General features: G+C 45.7%; 1 protein-coding gene across 1 annotated transcript in view; it reads right to left on the reverse strand.

The window, feature by feature from the left end:
- Positions 1 to 14,026, reverse strand: part of IPO5 (importin 5) — a 105,813-nt gene extending 91,787 nt beyond the window's left edge. Inside the window, exon 1 of the mRNA XM_069758008.1 lies at positions 13,869 to 14,026. Within this exon, the coding sequence (XP_069614109.1) occupies positions 13,869 to 13,949 (81 nt within the window). The 5' untranslated portion in view covers positions 13,950 to 14,026. The remainder of the gene's footprint in view (positions 1 to 13,868) is intronic.
- Between the last annotated feature and the right edge of the window lie 874 nt (positions 14,027 to 14,900).

The raw sequence follows: 14,900 nt of genomic DNA on the forward strand, positions 1-14,900 counted from the left end.
AAACTTTCTCCTAAGTGGATCACATTAAGAAAAACTCAGTATCTGATGACCATAAAAGTGCTGTACAGATTTTGCACAAAATGAGCAAAGAATATGGGGTCAAAGTGAGTCGCCAAGCTGTGGTGTGATGGCTTAGAGCAGTAGGGTTGAATGCACGGGTTCCAGTCAAGAAGCCATTCATCTCTGCAAAGAGCCGGAAGGTCCGACTTGCATTTGCCAAAGAACACAGCCAATGGAAATAGACAGATTCGTCTAAGGTGTTGCCGTCAGATGAATCCAAGTTCAACCTGTTTGGTACTGATGTCAAGCACTGTATTTAGAATATAATAGAATGTAAGTCCGCAAGGACAGGGTCCTCTCCCCTCTGTACCAGTCTGTCAACTTAAACCTGCTTACTGTAATCGATATCTATAACCCTGTATGTAACTCCTTTCTCATGTACAGAACCATGGAATTAATGGTGCTAAATAAATAAATAATAATAATATTTACCGCCCAATTGGAAAACAATGATGAAAAGTAACAAACACCTACAGTGAAACATGGTGGTGGCAATGTCATGATTTTAAGATACTTTTCTGCATCTGCCATTGGCCCTCTGCATAGAATTGATGGAAATATGAATACTACCATGTACAAGGAAATGTAATGCTATCACATGGTAAAATCAAAGTAGGCAGGGGCTGCAAATTCCAGCAAGAAAATTATCCTAAGCACATATCCAATTTAGTTAAAAATGTTCACCTGTTGCAATGACCAAGCCAATCACCTGATTTAAATGCTAAAGAGCACCTTTGGGATGAGTAATGCTATGTGCATACGTTGCGGATTTGGCTGCGGATCCGCAGCGGATTTGACACTGCAGATTCGCAGCAGTTTTCCATGCGTTGTACAGTACCATGAAAACCAAATCCGCAGTGCACATGCTGTGGAACATTCCGCGTGGAAACGCTGCGGTTTATTTTCCGCAGCATGTCAATTCTTTGTGCGGATTCCGCAGCATTTTACACCTGTTCCTAATAGGTATCTGCAGGTGTAAAAAGGCAGGCAAAATCCGCAGGTAAAACGCAGGGCGTTTTACATGCGGATTTTTCAGAATCCGTGCAGAAAATGAGGACCCGGGGATGGCGGAGGTACCGGTGGGGCCCCATTTCGCTCTCCTCTGGTGTGCTAGATCATAGAGAGAAATGGATGGAAAATCTTACTTTTTATACACTCATTTCTCAGCACCATTAAAAAGCTGCACTGAAGACTAAGGCCCCTTAACTACCGTCGTTAATAGGCATATCGGCGGTCGTTAAAGGGTTAACTAAATTACCATACCCATATTATATATAAAGCATTTTGATTAAACTTAAAGGTCTTGCTTGATGACAACTTCATGAACTTTAAATTCATCACCAGGAAAATGGCATCACAGCTGAGCCAGACAGAAGTAATCTCACGTTTAAAAGAAAAAGTGCAAAACTTTTAATCGATACTGTATTACACAATTTAATAAAGTAGGAAAAAAGGTATACAATAGTAAGACTGAGATCAAAGGAACACCATTGGCACAATATGGCAAGTGTATACTGCAACAGGAATTTACCATGAATTTACCACAATGCAGAGTTCAATCTGTGCTTTCCACTACAGTCCAAATGTGTTCTAAACCGACTCCAAGAGAGGTCTAACTGGCTCCTAAAGCTTAGAGAAGTGAGAGCATCCTGCATTCTGCAAACATAGCATACAGTTAATGATATGACTGATGACATGAGCATGCACAGGTAAGTGCCACTGCATTGAAACAATTGCAGACATTGTGTTCCGATCCAATTCAATGTGCAGCATGGATAATAATGGATAAAGTCTTTGAATAGAATGAAATTAACTGAAACCGCAGGCCTTTCTTTCTGGTGACAATTGAGAAACAAAATGCTGAACTGTGCTATTCAATGATGTCAGAAACAACTACCCACCAATGAGACTGTCCTGGGACAGATTCTCCACCATGCAATCACAATGTGTCCTGCTGAGGAAGGATTAAGTCACATCCACAGTAACAAAGACCTAAGCTGCATGTGGCATATTTCAGCTGAGAATAGTAGGAGTGATTAGTCAATGGGCTAGTGAATTGTATTTATACTCCCAGATTCACAATAATCTGTTGCACTTGTGCCGCCCAACATTCAGACCCTTAACATTTCTAATACTGATCGCTTATCAATATTTAATAGCTGCATAACCCCATCTCTGGGCTACTTTAATTTATAGTACATGTTTAATATTGGAAAAAAATACCGGATTACGTACCGGTAATGCTCTTTTATAGAGCCCACGACAGCACCCACTAGAGAGAGGGGATCCGCCCCTAGGAACAGGAAACCTACAGAGAGATAAAAGGGGCGGCCCCCCCTCGCTCCTCAGTTGTTTTACAGAGAATAGGAGGAACCGCCGCCAGGTTTTAGTTAACAGGTTCGGGTATATCCATATATATACATATTTACAACCTCATACTATATTTTCTAATATTTACACCTCACCAAACAAGCACCATGTGCAACTATATACAGAAAAGGGAGGGATGTGAACGGGTGCTGTCGTGGGCTCTATAAAAGAGCATTACCGGTACGTAATCCGGTATTTTCTATTCGCCACGACAGCACCCACTAGAGAGAATTGCAGAGACTATAGACTGGGTGGGTTTACTGAGTCAAGGACCGATACACCAAAGGTGAGATCAGAAGTAGAGGATAGATCTAATCTATAATGCTTATAGAAGGTATTCGGTGAAGACCAAGTTGCAGCCTTACATATAAGGTCTATTGGCACATTCGCCCTTTCTGCCCAGGAAGTCGACAAGGCTCTTGTAGAGTGTGCTCCCACATGTATTGGAGGATCTTTCCCTCCAGCCTTATACGCCAAGATTATTGCCTCTCTGATCCAGCGAGATAATGTGTTCTTTGTGACTCCGGCACCCTTGGTTTTACCCTGAAAAGACACAAAGAGAGCCCTACTCTTCCTCCAGTCCCTAGTTCTCTCTAAATAGGCTAAGACAGTCCTTTTTACATCTAGGGTGTGAAGTATTTCTTCTTCTGGAGTTGAGTGGTTCTCATAAAAGGTAGGTAACTGGATCTCCTGGGATCTATGAAAGGTAGAAGCCACCTTAGGGAGATAACAAGGATCTGTTTTTAAAAGTATCCCATCTGATGTTACCACAAAAAAGGGAGGATCTATAGATAAAGCATGAAGATCACTTACTCTTCTGGCAGAAACTAATGCCACTAATAATACCGTTTTTAAAGAAATATTTTTTAGTGAGGCTGCATGGAGAGGCTCAAAAGGTGATTGAGTCAATGCATTTAGGACTATTGATAGATCCCACTGAGGAACCCGAGGTATGCTAATTGGTCTCGATCTCTCACAGGCTGATATAAACCGGGATATCCATTTATTTCCTGCTACATCAAAATTAAAAAGAGCTCCTAAGGCTGACACCTGCACTTTCAGAGTGCTTACAGAGAGTCCTAATTCCAGACCTTTTTGTAGAAATTCCAATATTGGAAATATAGGAATATCAGCGGAAAGTTGTGTAGTATGGAATTGAAGGAATTTCCTCCAAATTCTGACATAAATCCTGGTAGTTGAGGGTTTTCTACTTTTCATCAGAGTATCTATTAACCCACTAGAAAACCCCCTGAGATTTAGTAACTGCCTTTCAAACTCCATGCAGTTAAATTCATGCCCTTTGCCTGAGGATGAAGGAACGGACCCTGAGAGAGCAGGTCCTTGGATTGAGGCAGAATCCACGGGTCCGACACTGACATCGCTCTCAGCCATGAGAACCATGGCCTTTTGGGCCAGAATGGGGCTATTAATAGAATTCTTGCTCCTTCTTCTCTTATTTTTCTTATTACCAAAGGTAGTAGATTCCATGGAGGAAAAGCATATGCCAGGTCGAAAGTCCAGGGCACTTGGAGGGCATCGAGTATGTCCGGCTTGTCCTCTCTGTTTAGAGAGGCAAACATCCTGACCTGTCGGTTGGCTCTTGTGGCAAACAAGTCTATTTGAGGAATACCCCATTGCGCTGTTATCATTTTGAAAATTTTTCTGTTTAGCATCCATTCCCCTTGATGAAGGGTGTGACTGCTCAGAAAATCGTCACGAAAGTTGTCTGTGCCCCTGATGTGAACTGCTGATAGTGATAGCAGATGACCTTCGGCTAATTCCATGATGTCTGATGCCAGCTGCCTGAGTCTGTCCGACCGCGTACCTCCTTGATGGTTTAAGTAAGCTACTGCCGTGGTGTTGTCGGAGAACACTCTTGTGTGAGAGCCGCTGAGCTGAGGAAGAAAGTGAAGTAGGGAATAATATATCGCCCTCAACTCTTTGACATTTGAAGAACTATCCAGTTCCGAACTAGACCAAAGATCCTGAACCCACTGATCCTTAAAATGTGCCCCCCAGCCTTTAGGACCAGCATCTGTGGTCACTATACTAGAGGGAGAAATTATCCAGAGAACCCCTTTTGAAAGGTTTTTCTGATTTAACCACCACCTAAGGGAGTGTAATACTTCCGTTGTTAGATAAACTGTTCTATCCAGACAGCCTCTATTCTTAATGTCCTCCTCTAATATAAATTTTTGTAGAGGCCTAGTATGAGCCTGTGCCCACTGGACCGCAGGAATACACGATGTCAGAGAACCTAGTAATGACATGCTCTGTCTGAGTGACATACTACGATTTTCTATTGCTAAAGATACCTTATCAACTATGGAGATTTTCTTATCCTCAGGCAGCTTACAAATCTGGTCAGCTGAATCTAGAAGGAGCCCTAGGAATTTCTGACACTTAACCGGCTGAAGTCTAGATTTTTCCCAATTAACCAGCCACCCCAGGGATTGTAAGGAAACCACTACTTCCCGTAACCTCTGCTCACACTGTAGGGGGTCTTTACCCACAATCAATAGGTCATCTAGATATGGAATGACTAAAGTATCTTTTACTCTTAGGAAAGACATAACTTCCAATAGCAATTTTGTGAAAACCCTTGGGGCCATGGATAATCCGAAGGGCATCGCCTTATATTGTAGATGACGAATTTGTCCCTCTATACAGACTGCTACCCGAAGGAACTGCTGGAATAAATGATGTATAGGAATATGATAGTAAGCATCCTTAAGATCCAATACTACCATGTAACAGTTTGGAAATAAATTCTTTATGGCTGAACGAATGGATTCCATTTTGAATGTTTTAGGCCTTATAAAGGAGTTCAGCTTTCTTAAATTAATTATGGTTCTGAAAGAGCCATCCGGCTTATTAATCAGAAACAAGGGAGAATAAAATCCCCTCCCCCTCTGGGAAGATGGGACTTCCACTAGGACTTGTTTGCGTAGGAGGGTTTTAACCTCTGTTTCAAGTGCCTCTTGCTGAGGCCTGGATCTTAAGGTGGTAAGGAGGAAGGAGTCCGGTGGAGTTCTAATAAAGTCTAATGTGAGGCCTGAAGATATTAATTTAATGGCCCAAGTATTTATTGTTATCTCTTCCCATTGTTGCCTAAACTGTTTTAATCTTCCACCCACTGGAGGAATATAATTACTGGAATTTGTCGGCTGGCTTGAATGGACGTTTATTAAACAGGTTTCCTTTTTGTTTAAAATCCTTATTGTTCCATCTGTCTCTGAAGCCTCCCTTCTTTCCGAATGGTGGCTTCCTGAAGGCCCTTCTGTAAGATGGAACAAAGGGATTAGGGAATCCTTTTTTCCTTCCACCTGCCTTCTTGAGTATATCGTCAAGGACTGTTCCAAACAGGTACTCACCCTGACAGGGTATGGCACATAATTTGGATCTAGATTGGGCATCTCCTTTCCAGTTTTTTAGCCATAAAGCCCGCCTAGCCGTGTTGGAGATATTAGCTGTTCTGGCCGCCAGTCGTAGGGAGTCAATAGAGGCATCCGATATAAAGGCAGCCGCACCCTTGATCAAAGGGATAGACGCTCGTAACTTCTCCCTGGATACACCATTTTTAATATTTTGCTCCAGCTGATCCAGCCAGACTAACATTGATCTGCCAGTACATGTGGCTGCAATTGCCGGTTTGAATGCCGTGACACAGGCCTCCCACGATTTTTTAAGGAGCGCATCTGATTTTCGGTCCATGGGATCTGTTAAGGAACCTGCATCTTCCACGGGCAAGGAGAACCGGCGAGATGTAGATGCAACTGCAGCATCGACCTTTGGTATTTTGGTCCATGTACTTAAATCTTCGTCATCAAATGGGTAGCGCCTCTTACAGGGTATTGGTACAAAACCTTTTTGACCTTTACCCCATTCCTTCTTAACGAGGTCCTTTATGGCCTGGTTTATTGGAAACACGTGGCCTTTCCGTTGGGAAAGACCAGCAAACATGATTTCCTGTGGTGTTTGGGGTTCTTTTGACTCCGATACCCCCATCGTATTTCTCACCGATTTAACCAAGTTGTTTATGCCTTCAGTTGGAAAGCAAACAAAGTCTTCTTCCCCTGAAGAATCAGACAGTTGAGAGACCTCAGAGTCGACCTCCCCACTCTCTGCTGACGTGTCAGCTCTAGGTGAGGATACTCTTCTTTTCTTTTTCTCGGTATTAATAGAGGAAGAACCGCCTCCTAACGACTGAAGTTCTTCCCTAATTATGAGCCGTATCTCGTTCATTTTCACCGATTCCTCCTGCCGTAAGGTGTTATCTATACATGCCTGACATAGACTCTTAGTATAGGAGTCAGGCAGGGGTTCGGTACATATAGCACATTGTTTGTGCTTACTCTTTCCCGTCCTTTTTGCCTAAAATAATACAAGCAAAGGAATCAATATATACTTCAGTGAAGTATGCGTACACTCACCCAGCGTATTAATTTTACCGGCTGCGGGGTTGTCTTAGTTTGGGATGTGGAACGGGATGATTTTCTTCCCGATTTATCAGTGGAGTCACTTAACTTAAAGTGTCCACTGCTGTTTTTCCTGGTTTCGCTACTAGGTACTAGTGGCTCTTCCATGGAGTGCACACGGACCTCCTCTTGGGATGACATAATGCACACTGACTGCACTTCTCATCCTGACTTTTATAGTGTAGCCACTCCTGCATACATCCCCATCCTGTTTTTTTTTTTTACTCACAAGTCCGGCATCCAGACGCTGGGATCGCATGGGGGAATCCAATATGGCGTTTCCCCCGGAAATGGTACTCTGACACCGCGACCCCGGAAGTTCAAGCTTCCTTCCATGGGACGCCGACGCTACTGCGCATGCGCCCGCGTCTCTGCAAACCGGAAGCGCTCTCAGCGCTGCTTCCCACCATGTCGCCTCTTACCTCTGGAGGGAACGGAGGGAAGATTCCGCCCAGGGACACCACACCGCTGCTCAGCTCCACTCAGGAGGGCATTACCACAGGTATCCACACTGCGCCGTGCCTTTCATTAGCACTTACCCAACGGTGTCCCAGCAGGGAGACCGTTGGTACCTTCAGGCTTCCCTGTCAGCCGCACCAGATGAGGGGGGAGCCCGCAGGAACATTCCCCCGACACTGTCTACCTGCTCTGGGACCCCTGTCGCTCAGCAGAGTCGATACAGGCGGTAGCCCAGGCAGGTCTTCCTCTTCTTAGCCATAGAGTTTTTCTCTGTGGGTTCCCTTCTAGGAACAGGAAACCAACTGAGGAGCGAGGGGGGGCCGCCCCTTTTATCTCTCTGTAGGTTTCCTGTTCCTAGGGGCGGATCCCCTCTCTCTCTAGTGGGTGCTGTCGTGGCGAATAGAAAAATCATCCTAATTCAACAACTGAGATTACCCCGAGATTACAAACCAATACTAACCCACCGCAGAGCAGCTCACCTCAAAGAGTTGGACAGTACACAGGCACAATACTGGGGGGGCATGTGTGATGTTTGAGCATCCATGCAAAAAAAACAACATCTGGATGCCTGATGACACCTGTCTACAGTTGACGCATGTTGCATGGTCCTTATACCACTAATTATACGAATGTTCGTTTTAAAAACAATTACATTCTGTTGGATTCATTATTCCATGTAGACTTCCCATCTAATAGTAATACTAATACTGCCCAAGGTGCAGTATTTTTGTCCGGATTTCACATTTTATAAAGGGAAGCTCAGCAGTTTTTGCTACCTCATCTGAGAGCAGAAGACACAAAAGAGAATAGTAAAACCAAAAACACTCAGTTTGAAAAAATGTTGCAGTAATCCGCAAGTGCTAGTAAAAGATGTAAAAAACAGGGTATTTGGTTGATACGTTTTTTGCAAAAAATGTATACTAAGCTGCTCTACCAATCTTCACGGTATACCCTTATCAGAGCAGTCCTAACTAATGTATGCAATCCCTATCTGATGTATTTAAAAACCTGATCATCTGTATATAACCTGTGTGAACAGGGTTCAGAGAGGAAAAATCCATGTGTGCATACAGGGTAGAACAGCTTTTGTGCAGATAGCCCAAGAGGAGTGGTGGAACTCCCCAGTCTTGTAGACACAAGAGAACAATTATGGAAACAGGAACACATGGGCTACTTGCACAGTGAATAAGTCTGTATGATCATGTTCACACACCACCAAGAAACCTGAAGACACAAAAGAGAATAGTAAAACCAAAAACACTCAGTTTGAAAAAATGTTGCAGTAATCCGCAAGTGCTAGTAAAAGATGTAAAAAACAGGGTATTTGGTTGATACGTTTTTTGCAACATTTTTTCAAACTGAGTGTTTTTGGTTTTACTATTCTCTTTTGTGTCTTCAGGTTTCTTGGTGGTGTGTGAACATGATCATACAGACTTGTTCACTGTGCAAGTAGCCCATGTGTTCCTGTTTCCATAATTGTTCTCTTGTGTCTACAAGACTGGGGAGTTCCATGCACACATGGATTTTTCCTCTCTGAACCCTGTTCACACAGGTTATATACAGATGATCAGGTTTTTAAATACATCAGATAGGGATTGCATACATTAGTTAGGACTGCTCTGATAAGGGTATACCGTGAAGATTGGTAGAGCAGCTTAGTATACATTTTTTGCAAAAAACGTATCAACCAAATACCCTGTTTTTTACATCTTTTACTAGCACTTGCGGATTACTGCAACATTTTTTCAAACTGAGTGTTTTTGGTTTTACTATTCTCTTTTGTGTCTTCAGGTTTCTTGGTGGTGTGTGAACATGATCATACAGACTTGTTCACTGTGCAAGTAGCCCATGTGTTCCTGTTTCCTCATCTGAGAGCAGCCTGATGTAGGCAAAGAGTCCCTGAATCCAATGTTGTATCACTTAGTTTACTGGGTGCAGCTGTTCTGATAGTCTTTAGATTAAGCAATACAGCAGAGCTGAGAAAGCTAACCCCGCCCACACCAGGCTCTGTATATACAATGGCTATAGAAAGTGATGTGCCCGTCACAGGAGCCTGCATGTCCAAGTGTGCGGTTGTGTCCCAGCAATGATAAGCTCCTGGTGCTAAAACAATCATAGTAAGCAAACAAAACTAGGGAGCTTGATGAAGGGCAGGGCTGAAATCTGTTCAGATTACAAAGCAAAACCAGCTGGCAAGATTCCCTTTAAAGGGGCATTCCCTTAACAGATATCTACATCACAACCAGAATGTGTTGTGGCAGGTTTAGAGTAAAGGCCCCTTCACATTAAGCGACGCTGCAGCGATACCGACAACGATCCGGATCGCTGCAGCGTCGCTGTTTGGTCGCTGGAGAGCTGTCACACAGACCGCTCTCCAGCGACCAACGATGCCGGTAACCAGGGTAAACATCGGGTAACTAAGCGCAGGGCCGCGCTTAGTAACCCGATGTTTACCCTGGATACCATGCTAAAAGTTAAAAAAAACAAACACTAGATACTTACCTACAGCCGTCTGTCCTCCAGCGCTGCGCTCTGCTTCTCTGCTCTCCTCCTGTACTGTCTGTGAGCCGGAAAGCAGAGCGGTGACGTCACCGCTCTGCTTTCCGGCTCACAGACAGTACAGGAGGAGTGCAGAGCACAGCGCTGGAGGACAGACAGCGTTAGGTAAGTATCTAGTGTTTGTTTTTTTTTACTTTTAGCATGGTAACCAGGGTAAACATCGGGTTACTAAGCGCGGCCCTGCGCTTAGTTACCCGATGTTTACCCTGGTTACCAGTGAAGACATCGCTGGATCGGTGTCACACACGCCGATCCAGCGATGTCTCCAGGGAGTCCAGCGACGAAATAAAGTTCTGGACTTTATTCAGCGACCAACGATCTCCCAGCAGGGGCCTGATCGTTGGTCGCTGTCACACAGAACGATTTCATTAACGATATCGTTGCTACGTCACAAATAGCAACGATATCGTTAACAATATCGTTATGTGTGAAGGTACCTTAAGGCTGTCCACTGATCCACTTTCCACCCAGTGATGTGGCAGTCACATCCAAAGAATCTACTATATAATTGTCTAAGGGTCACTTCTGTCTTTCTGTCTGTCCTTCTTTCTGTCACGGATATTCATTGGTCGCGGCCTCTGTCATAGAATCCAAGTCACTGATTGGTCTCGCCAGCTGCCTGTCATGGCTGCCGCGACCAATCAGCGACGACCACAGTCCGATTAGTCCCTCCCTACTCCCCTGCAGTCAGTGCCCGGCGCCCGCTCCATACTCCCCGCAGTCACCGCTCACACAGGGTTAATGCCAGCGGTAACGGACCGCGTTAAGCCGCGGGTAACGCACTCCGTTACCGCCGCTATAACTCTGTGTGACCAAGTTTTTACTATTGATGCTGCCTATGCAGCGTCAATAGTAAAAGGAGCTAATGTTAAAAATAAAAAAAATCATTAAATACTCACCTTCCGCCGCCTTTCCCGCTCCTCACGATGCTCCGGTAACCGCTCCATGCAAGCGGCAGGTTCCGGTGGCAAGGATGGTATGCGACAAGGACCTGCCATGACGTCACGGTCATGTGACCGCGGCCTCATCACAGGTCCTGTGCGCCAAGGACCTGCCATGACGTCACAGTCATGTGACCGCGACGTCATCACGGGTCCTGCCTACCAACCCTGGAACCGGAAGCTCCCGAGTGCACCGCACACAGGCGACATGACTACAAGGGCTCCCTCGGAAGGTGAGTATATGTTTATTTTTTAACCTATGACATACGTGGCTGTGCGACATACTACGTGGGCTTTTGCAACATACTACGTGGGCTGGGCAATATACTACGTGGACATGCATATTCTAGAATACCTGATGCGTTAGAATCAGGCCACCATCTAGTGAATACATAAGTAGCTACAAGAAATAGTAGTTCTCAACGTAAGTATTGTCCCGAAAGGTGGGACATGCATTTATGATACATTTAATTTGATTATCAGGGACTATTTATTACTATTTTTTTTTTTAACTAAAAGAACTACCAGCCTACCCACCATCGATCTCTGCCGATGATTCTGCAGCTTCCGCCAACGTCACATCTCAAGAGCAGCTGCTTCTCTTCTGCTCCGTTGATGGGGTGTGACTGGCTATGTCATTCTGATTGACAGCCATCTCCCCAACGCCTAAGGCTAGGTTCACATTGCGTTAGTGCAGTCCATTCAACGCATACGTTAAATGGACTGCGTTAACGCAAGTGCTGAAAAAGATCGCGTTTATGCGATTGCGCTAGCACAGATGCTTTATCTGTGCTAGCGGTGACAGACCCAAAAACGCTGCAGACTGCGTCCGAGGTCCATCACAGAATAACGGAACATCACCAACGCATGCCGATTAGGACATGCGATAGCGATGCGCTACATAATGGCAGTCAATAAGTGCGCTAACAGATCCGTTACATAGCGCTAGTGTCGCTTTGTAACGTATCCCGCTAGCGGACTGCCATTAACGCAATGTGAACCTAGCCTAACTGCAGAGGAGCTGGCTGACAATTGGTATGACACACATTGTAGACTAAGCACACCAGAAAAATTAGAGCTGCTCTGTTGACGTGAAACAGCAGAATCACTGGAAGAAGTGGTTTGTTACCTCTGAGTGGGTGCTGGGTAGTACAAGCAGGTAGTGAGCAACTACCTGCTTGTTAATTCTTAGGCCCATAAAGAAAGTCCTGGAAAACCCCTTTACCTTTAAACAGGACTTATTAGGCAGTTTTTGTGCTTATTTTATTCCAGCCGACACCTTGAGAAAGTTTTATTTTAATTTGCAGTAGTGTTTAGTGCCAATTTTTGTGGTCTTTAGAAAGTGGGCGGTGCCCATAAGGTAATAATGCAGTGTAGCCTAAAGACACAGCCCTTGGTGAAGGCCAAAAGAACGTGCACAAATAAAAAGGCTTATGTCTGGAACAGTATTGAAAATTTAAAAAAACAAGCCTGTGCTAAAGGAATTATGGGAATAAAATGAAAACTATCCACCTGACCTGTGACATGCCCTCTTTAAATCATATCCTGTAGACATTCCACAAACAGTGGATTATAGTTTTAGGCGCTCGCTCAAAACACATTTGTTCAGAGCGGCCTATCACATTCCCTAATCAAACTCATGTTATGTTTGTGTGTGTGTAGCCCATTCACTATCTCCATCTACCCCCCACTCCCTGGAGATGGCTGGACCATCATTGTAAATACATCACTGTAAATACACACCTGTACTTTGCATCTCCCCCACCTCATTGTAGATTGTAAGCTCTCACGAGCAGGGTCGTCTTATTTTGCTTTATTACTGTATTGTTAACATTGTTACCTATGACTGTTGTGTTTGAAACTGTTAAACTGTAAAGCGCTGCGGAATATGTTGGCGCTATATAAAGATTGTTATTATTAAACATCTCTAAATCAAATCTCTTTAAACTGGATGTAACCATCACATAGGAGGTGCTAAATTATCAGATTGGCAAAGAAGAGATTCTGCCAATTTATTCTCTCCAAACATGAAGGATGGAATGTTACTCAAAATCTGGCCAAAAATATTTATCATCAAGTTGGGACTAATGGGTCTTGAAGCGTCGGCCCGGGAGAGCCCGCCCGCGCCGGCTTAGGAGAGCCCGCACTTGCATGGTCATCAGTATAAATAATCGCTCTTCTGGGAACAGCGGGAAGCAAAATCTGAGTTTTAGGATTTTTTTTTTGCCTTTAACTTGGAAATCGAGATCCACCTGTCAACTGACCTGTGCCCATCAATCATAGCAGAAAACCTTCCAACCCATTAGATCTGCCCCGCCTTAGGCTACGTTCACATTAGCGTCGCGTCGCTGTTGCGTCGGCGACGCGCCCCTATGTTTAACATAGGGGACGCGTGCGTCTTTTTGCACGCGTTTTCCGACACGTGCGTCGTTTTAGACGCTAGTGTCGGACGCAAGAAAACGCTACAAGTTGCATTTTTCTTGCGTCCGATTTCGTCAAAAAACGACGCACGCGTCGCAAAACGCGCGCGTTTTTCCGTGCGTCGCGTCGCCGACGCAGGGCGGCGCAACGCTAGTGTGAACGTAGCCTTACAGCGATGGTCCGTCATGCGTCATGATCGCCTTCCAATAATGTCCTGACATTGGGAATCCAGATTCAGGTCCTGCTCATTACTATGTGGACTGCGCAATCACAGCCCATGGCTTCTGCCATCACTGGGGCTGGAGTGGCCACCAGCAGGATACACTGGGTCACTGAGGTACTTTTCCTGGGACTTGCAGTCCTGTAGGAGGACCAGTGAGGGGCAGGAGGCCACAGATGCGCCAGCAGCCAGTGCACGGGAAGTTTATGGCGACCTGCCGGAGCAATGTGTCAGTAGTCACGAGAGGAGCCGGCGTGGAGCGCCGCTCTGGTGACACGTGGGCCGCGTCTGGGACCTGAGGAGACAGAGACCAGCACGGGAGCCGCACCGCCGCACTCATCCTCCCCCGGCCCCGCTCACCTCGGCCTGCTTCCTGGTGCCGTTGTCGGGGCTCAGCAGGTTCTGGAGGAGCAGGTAGAATTGCTGCTGCTCGGCCGCCATGTCTGCAGCTCTACACACAGGGAGAGAGCAAGAGAGAGGGCGCGACACTGAGCGCGGGCCGGAGAGCTGCCTGCCGGGGGGCGGGGCCACGGAGGAGGGACGCTGGCCAGGCTGCGCTCTGACCTCACACGCCCCGCACGCCGGACATTCTCTGGCACGCCATTGGGCCAGATTGGCAGGGGGCGGAGTCTGTGGCGTGTGAAGCCGGCAGGAGGCTTGTGGCGCAGCCGGGGAGACGGTTTGGAGAAGGCAGCTGATTGGTTCCTGGTGGAGCAGCTGGTAGATCAGGGGGTGTGTCCATGAGAGACTGCCGATGACGTAAACCTGACCACGGGATGCTGGAAGCGTCTGTGTCAGGAGATGCGCGGTAATGTGGAAAGCGCGGGAAATGTTGCAGCTGCTTCAGCCAAGCTGTGAGTCCGTGACACTGGGATGTGTGCAGCACGTGCGCTGACCGAGTGCCCTGCAGAAGCTCTCACCGAGCCCAGGCCTGGAGCTTGCATGCTACCTGTACGGAGGAGCCGTGTCACTCCTGTCAGGACACCACTGTGACCTACGGTTCTCTCCTGAAAGGGTTAAACATGTTAGTCAGGTTTCGGGAGTTTGTGGTTCTAGTGGTTAACCCCTTCGCTCTGAATCTTTTGCATCTTCCTGACTAGGGTAATTTGTAGGGTATGTGCACAGGTTGCAAATTTGCCTGTGGAATTTTCTGCGCAGATTCTTCCTCTCTTGGCAGAAAACGCACTTGAAAATCCGCGTGAATTTGATGCTGATTTTCATGCGGATTTGTATGCTTTTTTTTAAGCTAAGTAAAGATCTGTTTAACAAAAAAAAAATAATTGTGATATTTCTTGTCCAACCTCTATTATATTCTCCATTGAAGAATAATGTTTCCACACGCAGATATATCGAGATACTATACCAAGCCCAATGTTCAGTAATAACCATAAT

Source organism: Ranitomeya imitator, chromosome 3 (genome assembly GCF_032444005.1).
Source record: "Ranitomeya imitator isolate aRanImi1 chromosome 3, aRanImi1.pri, whole genome shotgun sequence".
In the NCBI taxonomy this organism is placed as follows: Eukaryota; Metazoa; Chordata; class Amphibia; order Anura; family Dendrobatidae; genus Ranitomeya; species Ranitomeya imitator.